At 45.3% G+C, this 17,805-nt stretch overlaps 1 protein-coding gene across 13 annotated transcripts in view; it reads left to right on the top strand.

The window, feature by feature from the left end:
* The window catches only part of LOC116949418 (forkhead box protein P1-like), a 432,818-nt gene that overhangs the window by 132,419 nt on the left and 282,594 nt on the right, over window positions 1-17,805 (top strand). For all 13 annotated transcript variants that reach the window (XM_076072004.1, XM_076072003.1, XM_076072007.1 and 10 more), the window contains one exon: window positions 14,076-14,259. In XM_076072004.1, coding sequence (XP_075928119.1) covers window positions 14,076-14,259 — 184 coding nt within the window. The remainder of the gene's footprint in view (window positions 1-14,075; window positions 14,260-17,805) is intronic.

Below are 17,805 nucleotides of genomic sequence, written 5' to 3'. Positions count from 1 at the left end.
ACCCACGTTCGATCGGCAGGTCACTTGTGGTTGGGTAAAGTGTGGATACTCCCAGCCCTTCCAAATCACCAATATAACGATGACGATTTCAGTTTCACGTAGCGCCGTTCACGCCATTGCGTCTCACAACGCAGCATGGTGACGGCATCCGTGCTCACATTCCGAGCTCTTCCTTCTAGAGGGGCGACCTAGAGCTCCCTTTAGCGGGAGGCCTATCCACCAGCAGCGGCGTGAGCAGGCCATTGCAGGGACTGCTCCTCGACCTACTTGTGCTGCCCGTCGCGTATCCCCCTTTTGGAGTCGAGGCACACCTTGAATTAATGGAAAGTTGCCGTTAGAAAAAAAAACACCCACACTCGCTTCCCTGTCCCAGGGTTTCATTTGAGTGGCAATTGTCGCGCCTTCAAATGGATAGAGACCACTTGTAAACTTGCTGGCACAAAGGCGATGTGTAATCGCAAGACAGCTTGATTTTATTCTCGACCACAATGGGATTCAACTGTGATACACGACTGAATGAAGGATTTAGGTGTTTGAACGCCAATGCTTGGTTAACTGGGTAGAGCCCCAGTGATAGTCGAGTGCTAAGTGCGCTTGTCACCGAGCCAGATTGCACATGGTCGCAAGTTCTTCCGTGAAACGTGCCACATGCTGCGCTGGTTAATGAGGCGCTTTAGAGGCACAGGGTTAGTGGATCACACGGAGATCATCACGTGCGTGAGACTCCCATCTCGTTGGCCACATATCGGTCCTATAGAAGGCGGTGAATTAGGTCTGTATGCCTGAGTTTTCTGCTCAGTACACTAGAGTAACGCTCATGGAGCAATTAGCCCTCCATTTCAAGTAGGACGCAGGATTTCCTGGGTAAATAAAGGCTATTGTTGTGAATGGAAATCGCAAAGTGCAATCCTGTGAATCTTTTAGCAGCCAGAAGAGTTTGGAGGGAGAGCCTTTCCCGGTCACGGTGAATGCCCGGCGTACTGCGAGTGATTAAATAACTCTGAATCACTTAATTTTAATTACAATTTACATGTCATTTGAACCTAAGACAGTTGATTTACACATGTAAACTTAATAGTCAATCACTAAATATTTACAATTTAATATTTACAATGTTTCAACATAATTTCATAAATCACTGCTGTACAGTTTAATCTCAGTTACTTCCCATCAATGTCTTCCCCTTCTTCGTCGGGCCGACGTTGGTGTAGATCAACAAACTTTAATTTTATACCGAGGTGGTCGAGCCTGGTAATTGGGTCAGGAGCAGAGGAGTGGTGAATCATCGCTGTGATGACGACGATGCCTCCTCCTCCTCCGTGTTTGTGAATCGGGGCACTCGGTTCCACGTTCCATGGCTATTCTGTTCTGGGTGGTGACCGCAGTCGCCGCACACTAGGGGTGACGCGATGTTAACTACCTCGCCTGGTATACAGGAGGTCCGTAGGTTCGATCCTGACCCTGACGCCTGCTGTATATTTTGAGTTTGCACGTTCTTCCCGTGGTCGCGTGGATTCTTTTACGGGTCCTCAGGTTTTTTTGGCCTCCACATTTAGCATCAACATGCATTTAGAATATTTGGCTGCTATAAATGTCCACGTGACAAGCCACTTCATTGGGCTATCATTCGTGGCCAGGTCGCTTCTGCAAAAGAGATACATAGCGTAAGAGGCCCTACCTGGTAAAATAAAAAAAAATAGTTTAGTTTTGTTTTATCAACGTGAAGAAGATGTGTACTGCTTGAGGTTCACTGCACCTCCGATTAGCACGGTTGGCTACATACGGTGCAAAAGAAGTTCAACATACATACACACGTACATTGCGTTTGTAAGTTTGAACATATTTTGTGATGGACTTCGGATAATTATTTTGTTTATTTGTATGATAAATGTAAAAGCTAAGAGGCGGAGAGCTTTGAATGTGACATCCAAGGAACGGGTTCACCGAATTTCATACAACAGATAAGTATATGGCTTTAGAAATGCTATTGCACACATGCATGCCATCTCTTTTTACGCGTGCAGCTTCATTACGGAGCGAAAGTCTTCCGGTCAAAGTTTTCGGTTTATAAAAAAAAAATTTATTTAAGGTAACCTTTTGGCTTACTACCAATTCTGGCTTTTGGTGGTTCTATGGTATTTGCAATGAAGTGAAGACTAATCCAAACCCTGTGTCATTATGCGCTCGATTAGTACATCAGGGCCTGGAGCCACAAGGAGAATCCTCCCCGCCCCAAAAGCGCTCACTGGATTTCTCCATCCCGACATAAATCTAGAGTCGTTTAATAGACCCCCATTGCAAAATATATACAAAACAATCTCAGTTGCCTCCCATCCGGTTTGATAAACACTTTTGTATTAAATGAAAGCATGTTCCCTGCAAAGTTAAGATGAATGCTGTTAAGACAGTTTTGAGTGGCCAGAAACTTAGACCCTCAAATCAATGGCCTTGACTTGTCAGCTTTGGAGAAGTGGCGTTTGCAATGTCTCAGGGCAGAAGTGGACCTCACTCCAGACGTTGATTGACGTCACACGTTTTATATATGCGTTATATGCAATCCCTTTTTATTCCTCAAATGGTTTGTGATTAATCTGCCCATGGCATTGCCTTCTGAGAACTATAACGGTTTCACTGAGACCACATTTGTAAATATGAAGCCACTTACGAAGGAGAAGACAAAGACAAAATATACCCCCTCTCGCATTATAGACTGTTGGGGCAAGTGCTGTTAGCGAGCACCTATTAAGGCCGACACGGCACACGAGGGTGAGGTGTGGCCGATATTACACCAGCCATCTTTGTTCTCCCCAGTGCTGATGTTTAAATCCTAGGGAAGGCCCCAGTACCGGTTCAGATAATTGCCACTAATGTTAGCCACTGCCATGACTCGAACTCACGCCACCATTTTCATAGCACAGTGCGTGACAATATGCCACTGCTCCTCGCATGAATGTAGGAATAGAAGCATGCATACACACATGTATTAGCACGGTTGGCTACGTATGGTGATAAAGAAGTTCAACATACATACGTATGCACACAGGCAGATGCAGAAGTGTTATATTTAATTTAGAAATGTGTTAGAACATTTTAAAGTTACATTGTAGGCTTCAATGATATTTGTGGGCTCAACTATTTGGCATGGAATGCGTATGGAGTCTTAAATGTATCCACTAGATAATAGATTTAAATCAATTGATGTACTGGCCATGCATTTATCAATCCACTGCTTGGATGAAATGCCCCTCCATGTTGTGTCAGTCATCATGGGGATTGTTTGACCATCCTGCACCATCATGGTCAGTGTTGGTTGGCGAGGGGGCTGGGGGGGTAGGACTGGTTCAGAGAATCTCGCGTCGTTGAGTTGGTGGTGGCGCAGTGAGTGAACCGCTGGGGTGGAATTTGATGCGCCATCATAATTAGGTGATATTTATCCTGTTTACCTCGATGTAAGTCGTCTGTATGGCCCATCGTCTGTACGGCCCTAGCATGTCTCAAACAACTGTTAAACACATCCTCACAGTTCGTGGTTCCGCTACAATGAGGGTTTGCTTGCTGGCTGCAGCGAATGTTTTCACCCATTCTTACAAAGCAGCTTCAGTGTGACTCGAGCTTGAAATGCTAATCATACACACATGCATTCTATTCCATACCTCCAAGCTGCTTGACCTATAACGGCAGACTTTACACATGCTTTACTCCTTGAGGAGAAACCTAATTGCTAGTTGCGTTGTAAGCATGCGACAGTATTCAATTGAGTACAAAGTCGCATCTCATCTGATCGTCACGTATCCGCCATTTCCAACTAACCGCCCACAACTTATATTCTTGGTTCTTTCGGTAAAGTCACGTAGAAGGGAAACAATAAAAAAATAAAAATATAAAACAATAAAATTCTCACGACGTTTTGACTGCAACACAAGCAATCATCATCAGGTGTGAAAACCACAACAAGAACATTTGAAAAAACAACTTATTTGTGGATAAACTTCAATGCCAGTGGTGCAAATGAACAAACAGCAAAACAGTCAACACGCAAGATGGGCCATTTCCCGAAACGTCGGCGATTGTTTAGTTTTCGGTTTAAGATCATAGTTTGATTGAAGGAAGTGCTGAGGTTTTTTTTGGCAAATGTCTAAAGATTGTTTACAAATCAGACCTTTTCATAAATTCGCGTCCACCTCGGTCCCCAGCGATTCGGATGCGCGAGGTTGTCCTGTATGATTTTTTAAAAGTCTTATCATCATGCTGGAACATGTTGACGTAACATGTTTATTTGTGTGTATGCATGTATAGGCGTGATGCATATCCGAATAATTAACTCTGCAGTCGATTGACTTAGTGAGGCATGTGTACGCTTAAAGGAACAGTTGCTGCGGTTTTAAAAAATCTCACAATAACCACCCTCATTATCGTCATATCTGGCCAGTGCCCTGCAAATAACAAAACCCTACAGGCCAGCACTTTAAAATTAATGATGAAATAGGCTTTTCATGTGGCTGAACTAAATTAATCATGATAACTTTTTTTCCCACTTTGAGCTTTAAACTCACCATGGCCTCTTTTTCACTTTTCCTTCGGAGTGGGTGGGGGGGTATATACATATACACATATTCAGTTAATAATGGGAACTGGCAGTGCCACTTCAGTGGTAGATATGCTGCGGTGATTTTCTGTTGGGACATCAACCGTGCATTTAGCATCCGTGCCTCGCGCTCTTCCGACTCCAGCCCACATTCTCAAATGAATATTTGTGGTCGTGCAGATTTGGTTTAGTCTCGTAGAGTTCTCGTTACGTCTTTATTTGCTCGATTGCTTTTCGTGCCATTTTTTGCCCCGATTTTATCCCATGTCAAAGCGAAGAAGAATATCTCACATTTTCCGAAGAGGTGAGAACTGCATGCGAATGCATTGTCTTGAGCTGCGCATTATTGCTCAATTGACAAAAAACTGGAACTTTTAACGTCCTGACAAGACCCTGGATAGCAGCCACCTCCAACAGCACAATCCTAGGAAAATCAGGACAGGTAGCAACTACGACGTTATGAGATAAAGAATCCATTAGGAACTCTCACAGAGCAGTACAGCATTGCTGTTGCGGTTTCTGGCGTGGACTCCTATCGGTCGATGGCTTTGGCACAGCTGGCCTCGAACGTGTGGGCATCTGAATGCACCGCAGCACCACACGGCACTCTGTCCTTTCGTTAGATCCTCGCGAGTGCCGATGTCCGTCATGTAAATGGATACACCACAAGGTCACGTGTGGCAGGGTGGACATGTTTGGCCAGGCTGTAAGGAGCAGGCCAAAACGTCCCCTGGCATCATCATCATCATCATCGTCGTCGTCGTCACGTTCCATGGGAAGATTGCCCCATGTAGGTGTCCACTGCACCTTTCGTCATTTGTTTCCACTTTCATCTGTATTGTGCCAACATGCTCAAGCAGTGGGCCACATCTTTCTGGCACAAATCTCTTATGTCGTCATCAAGCCATGCTCTGTTAGGTCTTCCTCTCTTTCCGGTTCCTTCCATTTTTCCCAAATAACACACACCTTCTGTGTAAGGGCTCTCTAGAGCTCCGACAAAGTGGAGGCCCTACTCGCAGCAGTGGCGTGAGCCAAGCAATTGCAGGGCTGCGCCTTTCTCTACTCGTTTTTTGCTGTTGCCACGAGCATCGGGGCAAGTGCTCATCGACGTTTGAGCCGAAGGGGATATTCTTCGGGAATCTTGAGCAGAGCGACGTGTAGCAGCCAGAAAGGTTTTTTTGTATTCCCTAAAAGCCGGCTAATTAAATAGCTCATGTCTTAAATGCGCTCTTTTTTTGTTTTACCATTGGTTTTTCTCTCATTGTCAATTTAGTTCACGGTTTAGTTAACGGGCCTTGATTTTTTTTGGCTACCAATTGCTAACAACGCCATTATATTATACAAGGCAACGCCATGAGTCCTGAAACACCTCCAACTGTGTTACCCACTCACTCTTAATTCTCATTCCGTCTTAATCGAAACTGAGCTGCCTTTTTTTGGTTAAGTGGCCTATGCTGCTAATTGCTTTGTAATGTGTTAATTAATTATCCTGCCTTGGCATCACTTGCTCCTGTTGATTCCACTTATCATACTAAATAGCTGCGTATCCGTTGTGGCTCTTGTCATTTTTAAAATTATTATTATTATTAACCACGCTTGAAGATGCTAATCTATTAGAAGAGGAGAATCCATTTTCTGGTTTTAACTCTACCCACTTTAATTGTTTGAATTACTTCCAATTACTCAACTTCGAGCTGCATAGCACCCGATGTTACCCATCACAGTGTGCTTCACATGTAGTGATATTGCCGTGCCAACAGCCTCGAATACGCCTTGGCCTGGTGTGTTGTGTACTTGTGTTCGTGTGTGTGTGTTTGAAGTGCAACAGTTAGCGCGCTGCACTATGAACCCTGGTTACCCGAGGTCGATTCCTGCTCATGGCCAACAACAGTGACGATTATCTGAACCGGTCCTGGGTCTCCTCTAGGTCGATTCAGCCTAAAATGAGTACCTGGTGCGATGTGTAAACATCACCACCGGAGAGAGAAACGCGGCCAGGCATGGTATTGGCCACCCGCTCCTTTGTGTACCATGCCGGCCTCCATAGGTGCTCGCTAACAGCACTTGCCCCAACAGTCTGTTCAAGGCTATATGGGGAACATTTGTTTTGTTTGTGTTTGCATGTACTCGTGTTCGTGTGTGTGTGCGTGTCTCAGTAGTAATAGTGGGGAGCAGCAACGCAGTGTATCGCGCACTTTGCTACGAACCTGGCCTTGGTTAACATTGGTGTTGATTATCTAAACCGGTGCTTAGACTCCCTTTGGTCGACTTACCCTTAAATAAGTACCTGGTGCACTGTGAAAGCACCAGCACTGGGGAGACAAAGGTGGCCGAGTTTGGTGCTAGCCACACCAATCCCTCTTGCGCTGTGCTGGCCTTCATAGGTGCTCACATACAGAACTTTACCTAACAGTCCGCATGTCTTTAACGGAATCTATGTATTTGTAGTCAGAGGAGAGATGTATTTGTTAGCGCGCTCCATTTCATGGGTTGGACTCCTGGTCATGAACATGTATTTTTCTTCCCTCCTTTGGCTGCCATTAAATCACCAGTCCCGTCTATCAGCCATCATCTCTTCAAGCATTCGTCTGCTTTCTCCTTCTTAGCCGTCAATATCACGTCTATAATTCTGTTTCGGTCATCCATGTGCTCCTCTTTCTGTCAATCAGTATAATGCGGAGCAAGCGTGCTGCTGCTCTGCACAATATTAAGTTTTTTCTTAATTTTCCTTGCCAATGTGCGTTTTTTCTACCCACTTGTCAAGAGCGTGCCACTGCACTGGTTGAAAACTTTCCTTTGCACAGACACATTGGAATGTTGATTTTCTTTATCAAATCCACTTAGCTAAAACCACTGCAACCTGCTCGCGCTCGGATCTTTATTTTATCGTTTTGATCTCCCTTCTCGTTCAAGAATCGCTGTCCGTAATTTATAACAATTATCAAAACCATGTATAATGATGCGGTGATATGAAAATGACATTGAAAAGAATAAAGTAGTTAAAATAGGAATCAGAAGAGTTGGAGAAGGAGAATCTCTCACTGCCAAGGCTGCTCGCCGTGATACGAGAAGATATTTCAAATTGTAGAAATGAAGATGTGATAATAGGGAAAATAATGATGTCTCAGAATTTATGACTATGTATTCATTATGATAAACTGATTGAAATTAACTGCAAGGCAACAGTGTGCGGACCTTAACAAAGAAGACTGGCAAGTTGGGACGAAGATAACTGATGAGAAAATCAAAAGTCGCATATCGTAAGTCTGCTAATTAAAAACGAAATCGTTTTTTTTGGAGGAGCACAAATGGAGAGCAAAATGAAGTGTGTGGAGTAGAATGAGGCGAGTGTCGTGCTTAGGATAAACGCTGTTGGGCAAGAGCTGGCAAGAGATGCTGCATATCGTATGGTCAAATGAGATTGTGAATCATAGACATTCGCTCCCTATGTTTTGATTCATCGGAAAAACTCAGACCTAGATGGGACATTTTTTCGAACGATCTAAATGTTTTTTTTGCTTCGGATCGATTCTAAAGCAGGAAAGGTCCTCACGTCCGTGACGCTTTTCTCAAACGAAGTAAAGCCACATGGCACATCGGGCGACGTCGTCGCTGCTGTCAGCACATGTCTACTCTCGCACCACAACGTTGGAATCCTCAAAAGAAAATTTTAATTGTTGGGATCCGAAAAAGAAAGTACACACATTTTTTTAAATAATATCAATAATACAAAATAATATGAACATAATAATCATACTTCAAAAATATTAATCCTAAAATAATGTTCATGGTTCTTTCGGTAAAGTCACGTAGAAGGGAAATAATAAAGTAATAAAAATAAAACATAATGAAATAAAATTCTCACGACGTTTCGGCCACAACAGAGCGCTGTCTTTCCGACAGTTCTGTTTCTTCACCTGAGGACGGCTGCTTGTGTTGTGGCCGAAACGTCGTGAGAATTTTATTTTATTTGTATTATTTTATTATTTCCCTACTAGGTGACTTTACCGAAAGAACCAAGAAGATGAATCCCTGCAGTCACGAAAGCTTTAAATCGAAACTTAAAATAATGCTCAAAATAATACAAAAATGTCCCTAAAAGTCAAAATACATTAAATGCTTTAGTCACTAAAATAATATACACATAAAGGCTGTTGTATTTATATAGATTCTTAATTCCATCATTTCACTCATGTGTTCAGTGCCATCCAGTCGAGTAACTTCAGACAGAGCTCCTCGCACTAAGCTTCTAGAACGTGATATCATATGTGGAAATATATTGTGCTCGCAATTTTTCCATAAAACGGGGTTAGTTTTTTTATCATTCAAATATATATTTAACATATTTAGTTTCCAATATATAAATGTTACAATTTTTAACACCTCTCCGGTTTTGCGATATCACATGCGCACGTGCGCGTGCTCGTGCGCGTGTGTGCGCGTGTGCGTATGTGTGTGTGCGTGTGTGTGTGTGCGCTTGCACGTGCTGTCCTTATTGACAGTACTGTAGGTTTTCACCCTACTCACCTTCATAATGTATATTCTGCAAGTTTCATAGAATTTGATTTGCCCTTAATCTAATGCGTTCACACTTCTGGCCAAAAAAAAAAAAATCGCTAAATCATTTGCAAATAAAAGGAAAACTTCCGAAGCGTGCACACTGACCTTACCTGGTGCGAAGGCCATGCGCTGTTTTATCCGCCTGGATCGTGATTATGAATTTATGCCCTGACTCAACGTTCTCCTGCTGCTTCTCTGGGTTCCCTCTGGCTTCCCAATCCGCAGCATTAACATGTTTGCTCAAGCTCCCCCCCTAACGCGTGCCAGAGAGCTGGACTTTAGGAAAACATCCAGAAACGACGATTCTGACCTTTGCATAGAGGCAGGGGCGGGGGGGGTGGAATGGGGCGGAATGATGGTGAGATATGGAGGCCACTTAGGACTGCATGGCAATGATAGTGTAAGCAAATCGGTGGGTTCAGAATCGCCCGTGGGCTGAGAAGGTAGGCGTGGGTGTGCAGCTGTGAGGAAGACGAGGTTGTGACGGTGGGCGCTGGCATGCGCGCCGGATGGAGGAGGTCGGGCGACAAAGATCGGCGCTGCGGATGGCACCCCGAGGTTGGTGACCAAGGGGAGGCGGCAGTGTTGGTGATGATGATGATGACAACTGCAAGGAAAGGTCCAGGAAGTCGCGTGTCGACCGTACAATTGCCGAGGGGACTGTTAAACAGAAGGACAGAGCCATTGGCAAGATGGCGTAACATTGGACGCGCCGACCTCTTGACCTTGATCTTGACCTCAGGTATTGCCGTAACTCCAGGATGCACAGTCATTTCCCTTTTCTGTCGTGGAAACAATAGAACGCGCCCCGCCACGTTATTAGCGCAAAGCGCAGACATCTGCATTTCAGCGCGAGACTGCTTAGCCACGCGGGTTTTCCGCACCGAATCGTACGCCCGTTTGGTAATCCTGCCTCTCCCGAAACAGAAATTAGTCCAAATATCCTCTAGCAAGTGACTCTCTAGAGTTCCATGTAGTGGAGGCTCCTCCCACCAGATTTTAAGTAAACAAAACGTGTTTTAATTATCCTCCTTAATTGTATATCTGTTATTTATTGTATAAATTGTGCATTTAAAAATATATATATGTAATTGTTGTTGTGGCGATACGTCAAAAACTATCTGTGCTCTCCGGTTGCCTGGGTGAAAAGTGGCCTCTGTCCTTGCTCAATCCTGGCCCAGCTCAGCTCACAAACTCAATAAACAATAAACAATCCGGCAGTGTTGCTCGCAAGAAATCGCAAGGCTGCAACTTTCTCACCTCTAAACATTCATCCTCATCACCACCGCCACTAACGACAAAGATCCCCGGTGTAGCCTTAATAGACTGTTGGGGCAAGTGCTGTTAGCGAGTAGCACCTTATGAAAGCTGGCACGACGTCACGAGGGTGTGGGTGGCCAGCACCACGCCACTCCCCCTCGTAGAGCCTTAATAGACTGTTGGGGCCAGGTGTTATTCGTGAACACACATGAAGGCCGGCACGGCACACGATGGGGTGGGTGACCTACACCACGCCCAGCCACCTTTGTCTCCCCCACGCCGCCACCACCGCACACGTGATCAAATCGCCGTTTTTGTTCGCTGTTGTTGTTGGTGGTGCCGAAGTGGCTTTGTCTGCAGGTAGAGAAGTCACGGGCGCACGCGATCACGCGGCCTCTGCCTGGCCACACTCTTGAGCTGAGCTGACAAAGTAGGAGGAGGCGGGGCCTCGTCTCTCTCATTTGGCCCATAATTCAGAGAGGGCCTGCTTGCTTGTTGATGAGCCCTTGAAAGCCGCGTGTTAATAAGCCAGTGGAGGCACTTTGATCAGCCACCCCGCTTTAAATTGGGAAAATATTTAGTTTCAAATCTCGACATTTTTACTGACTAAGCACATTTAAGTCACTGATGATGGTTGTTCTCTCGTGGGTTAACATTTTGCGTTTATATATTTATATATTAAAAAACAATGTGTGTGTGTGTGTATATATGTAAATGTTTCATTATTTGTGTGCATTATTATCTTATGGATTCATATTGTGAACATATATTTTAACTTATTGCAGAATATAGAAATTAAATTGAAGTTGGGATGTTGTGTCAATTTCTCATTTTGAGACCTAGATAAAGTATAGCCGTTGTGTCAAGCTGTTTGTCGTGTTTGAGTAATATATGCAGTTCCTCATTACTGTGCAACTTTATTCGTGTAGTTTTGCCGTTTAGATGCTAAGTATTCTTTACACTTTAATGTGGGAGGTTAGCGTAATGTGTTTATTTATTTTGTTGTATTAGTTGTTTATTTAAAAAAAAACACAGTTTTTGTGTGCACATGCTGGGATATTTTTGGAGAAAGTGTTTGATTGCGATTCTAATGAAAACATATATAACATAAAACGGAGGTCAATAAGACTAACCCTAAAAGTAAAAATATATCGGGCAATGCCCCTCATCCAAAATGTCGCCTGTGATCTATTGTTTTACATTCAGGGAATCGGCATTGACAAATGTGTTGCTTGTGCACAAATAATGCACCGCTGCCAATCACTGCTAGGAGACTTTTAGTTTTAATTCAAAGGGAAGGTATTTGATTATTTTCCTCATGTTGAGTTCTACGTCTGACGAAGGGGGGGTCCAGTAGTGGCGCAGTGGGCGTGGCTGGGCTGCGTCACTCCAGTGAGGAGCGTTTTGGCGATATCGCTCCTTGTTCCTGACATCGGTGGTCAATGATATCACCTCAAGCCGCTGTAGCAAAACAAAAAAAAACTTAAGCGGTGAGGAATCAGCCGAAAATGTGAGTCACAGTTTCGTGATTTACCGTATTCATTTTTGAAGCAACGGATAACCAATAGAGACTTTTTTGTTAAAAAATGAGACGTAATCATCTGGTAGAGGTGGCGTTGCTGCTCTTGTGCTGCTGCTGCTGAACAGTGCGCCAGGCGACTTACGTTTAATTGCCAGCTACGGCTGCCAGCAGTGGCGAGTGATTATTATTTGAACCGGTCCTGGGCCTCGTTCACCCCAATCCACCAACCTGCAATGGCCAGCGTGGTGACCTACGACCCAATCCCCCCGTCTTCCACCCCCCTGCAATTGAAAGGCATAGGGGAGGCCGTCATCCAGCAGTGGATTGATGAAGATCTGTGTAAAAAAATCCATGAGAGAGCTTGCTTTTCTTTTAGACACGTCGCAGCCTTTGTTATTTTGGCGAAAAATGCTCATCACGAGACGACGGGGCAGTGCCCGTTAAATGTCATAATGTACGATTTATTTCAAGGAAATTGTGGAACGTAAAGAAGTTCTACAACGATCATCGTTTAAATATCAAGAGTCAAAATGTACAGAAACGCACCGCACAATATATCGCACATTTGGAGCTATGATATATCCATTTCAGAACTTGACGCTTATAAATTGAAGAGCATATTGTGTTTGTTTTATTGATTTCCAAAAATTGACATGACCAAAAAATAAAATCAGTCGCTCTATTAAATTATTTCTTGATTGCAATCCTGGAAACTCATTCAGACAGACATTAGGCTAAAATAATCCTTCTCTTCTTTTCCCGCCTCCCACATTTTACTTACCGTAAGATGTGTACGGTGTGCCCCGCGCTGTCAATGAGAATTTTTAAATTGTGGTTGTTCCTCTGAGATTTAAGAAATGCATCTCACTCCTTTTCCCTCAGCAGTAAAAATGATGAAACATTCATGATTTTAAAGATGGTCCATATGCATAATTTATGCTGTTTTAGCATAGACCTCGGTGATATTCATGACGAATATTATTTTCATATTTTCTGTGGATATTGCGGCACTAAATAATGGTGAAATTAATGGAAGGCTGAGATTTATAGTTTTCATTTGTTTGGTTATTAGAAAATTAATTGAGTGTTAATTTGAGTCATCCTGGATAATGCACCATAATTGCTCTGCTTGGAAATGGTTTTATATTGAATATTCATCGTGTAAAGATGTTGGATTGCCGCCGCGTGCACGTGTGTGTACGTACCAATGTGTGCTGGCTAAGTGCTTTCCGCTGTCTGCTGTCTTTATCAGCATAGCAGATGATGTAGGAGTTTGCTGTGTAATGATCATCATAATTTCCATGAATACCTTTAACCCCCTCCGTCTCGACGACAAGTTTTCACGTTTCCAACGCGGCCGCGCTCGTGAAGGTGATTTGCGTCGTCGGCGACAACGGAACAAAGGCTCGCTTACACAGTTGATAAGCTTTGACTTCGAGGCGTAACGCGCCGTGGCATGACAGCAGATGCGGCAAAGACAACGATGGCGAAACGCTCGCGAATTGTGACCACTCTGTCATGATATCATCGCGCCAAGCGCGTCGCTGCACATCAAGAGGTTAAACTAAGTGACCTTCAAGATGTCTTGCGAATCAAATTTACTGCATAATATCCTAGCCCTTTTTTTTTCCATCGGTGAGCAGAGTGTGATTTTTGACAGAAACCTGATTAATTTAATCATGGCATTTTTAATAATCTCTGATGAACGACCACTGGCAATTGAAGCCTCCCGTTCACATTTTTTGCAAGGCCATTATTGCGAGAATTAAATAAATGCGGTCTCGAGATTGAAGCCAACAATCACCATCGCGATAAGTCCTGACGATGGTTCTCCGATATGCCTTTTAAACATTTACCACCAGCTCTTGTTTACACACTGTAAGCAAATACGATCAGACCAAGCACCGGCATCTAAGAAATGCAAAAAACATATTCCCATGTTGCCGCTCACAGATGTGAGAAATACATTCCACGAGAAAGGAAAAAAATGTCTTCCCCCAAACACAATGGCACGGGCGATTGTTTGCCAGCGAAAGGTGGCTCATTGCTGGAGATCAATTAGCATTCGGATGCCTTAATTAGCGCTCGCGTGAGTCATCGGCGAGCAAATGTATCCTCTCTGAGCACACCGCTTTTGTTCCGACACAGATTAAACGCCACGATGCAGGACAGTGGGGTCGAGACTGCAAGCAATGTGCTCTCAAGTCCAGTGGGAGCCAACGGAGGGGCCAGCGGGCAGCCAGACTCCGTGTGCAAGAGCCGGATAAACGGGGAAGCGGCGTCCGCCCTTGATCTCACCGCAGCCGAACTACTGCACCTGCAGCAACAACAGGTGCGCGCGTGTATTTGTGCGTTTGTGTCTGTGCACGTGATTGTCTATGTGTGTGGAGTTGTATGGGGAGTGGTGGCACGGTGGTTAGTGTGCCCCGCTACGAACCGGTCCTGGGCCTGCCCTAGGTCGACTCAGCCTCACATTAATACCTGGTGCGGTGTGTAAACATCGTCACTAGGGAGACAAAGGCATTCGGGCATGGTGCCGGCCACCCACCACTTCGTGTGCCGTTCTGGCCTTAATAGGTGCTCCCAAACAGCACTCGCCCCAAAAGTATGTTACAGCTGTACGGGACATTTGTCTTTGCGAAGTTCGGAGAGCATCGCATGACAGGATCACCACACCAGTGGTGAATATCAGAACCTGTCTTGGGCCTCCTCTAGATCGACTCAGCATTCTAAATGAGTACCTGGTGCGCCATTAAAAACGTCAGCGCGATGGAGGCGGCCAGCCACACCTCTGATGAGCATGTACGGCTACGTACGGCGTGAAAGAAGTTCAACATCCAGGACGAACTGCATACCTACGGGCCACACCGCCCACTGTTGTGCTCTTACCTGGCCTTCATAGGTGCTCCCTAACAGGACTTGTCACAACAGTCTGTTATGTCTATTAGGGGGAGATATTTGTCAATGTGGAGTTCCCATATCCTGGGCAGTGTGCCCACAAGCAGAGGTCTTGCTATGATTTGCTAATATGACTCCATTGACTGTAATGTTGCATGAAACGAACGCCAGGTCATTCTCAGCCATGAACATTATCACTTTCTCTTCCCTGTGCTTGTGAAATGTGGTCCCTTTGATAGGAACACCAGCGTTGATTTGAGATTGGTTTGCCCGTGATATCCATCCTGGGCTGTTCAAATTTGGACAGCGTTAGGAGAAGTGTTGAAATATCATGAAATATCCAGACAAATTCCCATCCGTGGGCTCCTTTGGCAGGTGAAAGAATGCCTTAGCTGGGTCTCCTGGCCAGCCACTGCTTACGCAAGCGGCTACATTTTAGCCGGGCAGAGTTGGTTGAACGGGCACAGCATGGATTGATGCAGTACAGGAGGACTTGGAGCTAAAGTGAACTTGGTGATTCCTGGTGCCGCTGGTGTTGAGCTTGGCTTCTGCGTACAAAGATCGTGTAAATGTGGCTGCTGGGCAGTTGACAGTAGCCAACTCCCCAACAACAGAGAGAAGCAAAGGAGCGGCGCTCCAGGCGGATTAGACACAGCGAGTTGCCACAGTGGGGAGAGTGCCTGTGGCGCGTCTGCCACTGCTTCCACTCGGTTAACCCATGACTGCCTATCGGCCGAGCCTGCATTTCTCTACGTAGCAGCACGGTGTACCTAGTCCGGTGCGGACACTGCGGCGACTTCCGATGTCACTGTGCACGAACGGCGGGCGTTGTTTGCGCTGTCACGTGTTCAACGCACAAATACAAATGGGTCTGGTTCAGAATGCCGGTTAAAGGCTTCGCTGCCCACCATTGAGAGTCATTGCCTCTTTATGGATGTGCGCGGGGCAGATAACCCACCTGGCCCGAAACTTCCTTATCAGCACCCCTCAATATGTGAATGAATCAATTCATTCTTTGTCGTATCCTTTAGGACATTTCGTTTGTTTAAGTCAGCAGGCCCAGTGTCTGCTCCTCGCTGTGTCTGGTGCTCTGTTTGCCTGTCGGGTGATCTGCTTTTTTAGATTTAAGACAGCTCCACAGGTGCACAGAATTTCCAAAGTCATCCCTGTTTATTATTTTTTGCACAAAATGTAATACAAGCGTCGCAATAGCCGAGCAGCAATGCCGAACATAACTTTAATAAGTCAATTCCCAAAACGCACACCAGCATCAAAACCTCGATCAAAAGTCAGGGGCTTGGTGGAAAAAATAATATTGTTATTATTTCGTATTTTATATATATCATATATGCTCCACAAATTTCTAACCGTATTGTCTCCGGCATGCGCAGTACATGGACGCGATCCCCACCAAATGTTATGTTTTCCATGCAAAGAAATCTTGAATATGCCCCTGCCTTATCTTATCTCGAATAGAAAATGGTACAAACATTGTGACCCATATTTGGGCCCATATCTAAAACCCGAGTCGTGTCCACTGTTGTCAGAAGCTGCTCACACACACATACACACGGCGTCAAAGGTAAAGGTCCAGCCCTGAAATTCCTCGCTTACTTCACCAGCTGGTGGAAGGGCCTCCACTGGGGCGAGCTCTCTAGAGAGCCTCTCTCAAGGTAACTTCATCCGACTCTTCCACGCTGTCCAGATGTTCATGAAAGACGTGGGAGTCCCCACACTTGACCCCACACCCACGTGACCCGCCGATCATAGGCTGCGGCTGAACCCATTTGCACTGCTGGCTGGTACAGAGGTATGGTGCGCTGAGCGCGGGGGATTTAAGAAACTTGCACCATCGTCTCAACCGCCGTGCCTGGAGATCGAAGCAGGCGACCTCTGGATTGCAAGCCAAGTGCGCTGGAATATACGAATCCACAACAAACAAGCGTCGAAAAGAGGGCAGCGTGTTGAAAACAAAGGGGGTGCGCTGCTATCTTTCGCGCCGATGTTCACAGCAACAGACTTGAGAAGCGACGCCTCCCGTGCTGTAGTTGTTTGATGTTGTGTTTAGTATGTGGCAGGACAGTTTTTAATTGACTGAGTTACCTCCTGTGTTCCACAGTAGTTAAGGCTGCTGACCAGCTTCGAGCCAATGGGTTATTTCGAGCTACATGCAACTGATTATCAAGCTCAGTGGAGTTCTATCCAGCTACTTTCACTAATTGTCTGCATTCACAAATGGCGAATAAACTTTGCCATGCGTGTCGTTAATTATCCGCATTCAACTCCAAAAGATCGCATTTACCATTTGTTAATTCCTATTGAATTATATTCAGCTACATGGACTGATTAGCTACATTTATTTCTATGGGGACATGTCCTCTGATTATTAGTCTCATTTGAATTCTATAGACCCATAGGCACTGATTATCTACCACTCAATACAACGCAGCTACACAGACTGATTATTCATCTCAATTGATTTCTTGCAGGCCGCATGTACTGATGTTTGTCTCCATTGAGTTCTGTGGCACTTGCCTGTACTGATGTTAATTTCACTTCAATTCCTACACAGTCACCATTGTCTCTTCCACTCCATTTATCTCCATTGGGTTGCGCGAAACCACATGCCCGCTGCCTGCTAATCTCCATTCATCTCTATTGGGTTCTGTGGTGCCGCATGCACCGATCGTCTCCGTCGAGCCTCACCCGACGAGCCGTTTAGCCGCGGCGCAGAGATCGACTCAAAGCCGCGGAGAGAATCAGAATATTTTTTTTCTACCGGAGGAATCTGATGAGCTACAAAGCTCTTTTTTTCGCAGATGTACAGCAGCGGCAGCGGCGGCGGCGGCGGCGTCTCGTCGACTCGCGCGCAGACTTCCGGGGGGGGGGGGGGGGGGTCCCGTCAAATGCGCGCGTCAAACCCGAGTGAGTCAACTTGGAACGTGCAAATTATTTGTAGGCCGCTGCTGCCGCTGCCGTG

This window comes from Petromyzon marinus, chromosome 36, assembly GCF_048934315.1.
Source record: "Petromyzon marinus isolate PM22_M1 ecotype Great Lakes invasive population chromosome 36, UKy_Petmar_22M1.pri1.0, whole genome shotgun sequence".
Lineage (NCBI taxonomy): Eukaryota > Metazoa > Chordata > Hyperoartia > Petromyzontiformes > Petromyzontidae > Petromyzon > Petromyzon marinus.
The sequence above is the reverse complement of the archived record's forward strand: the minus strand, read 5'-3'. Positions and strand labels throughout refer to the sequence as shown.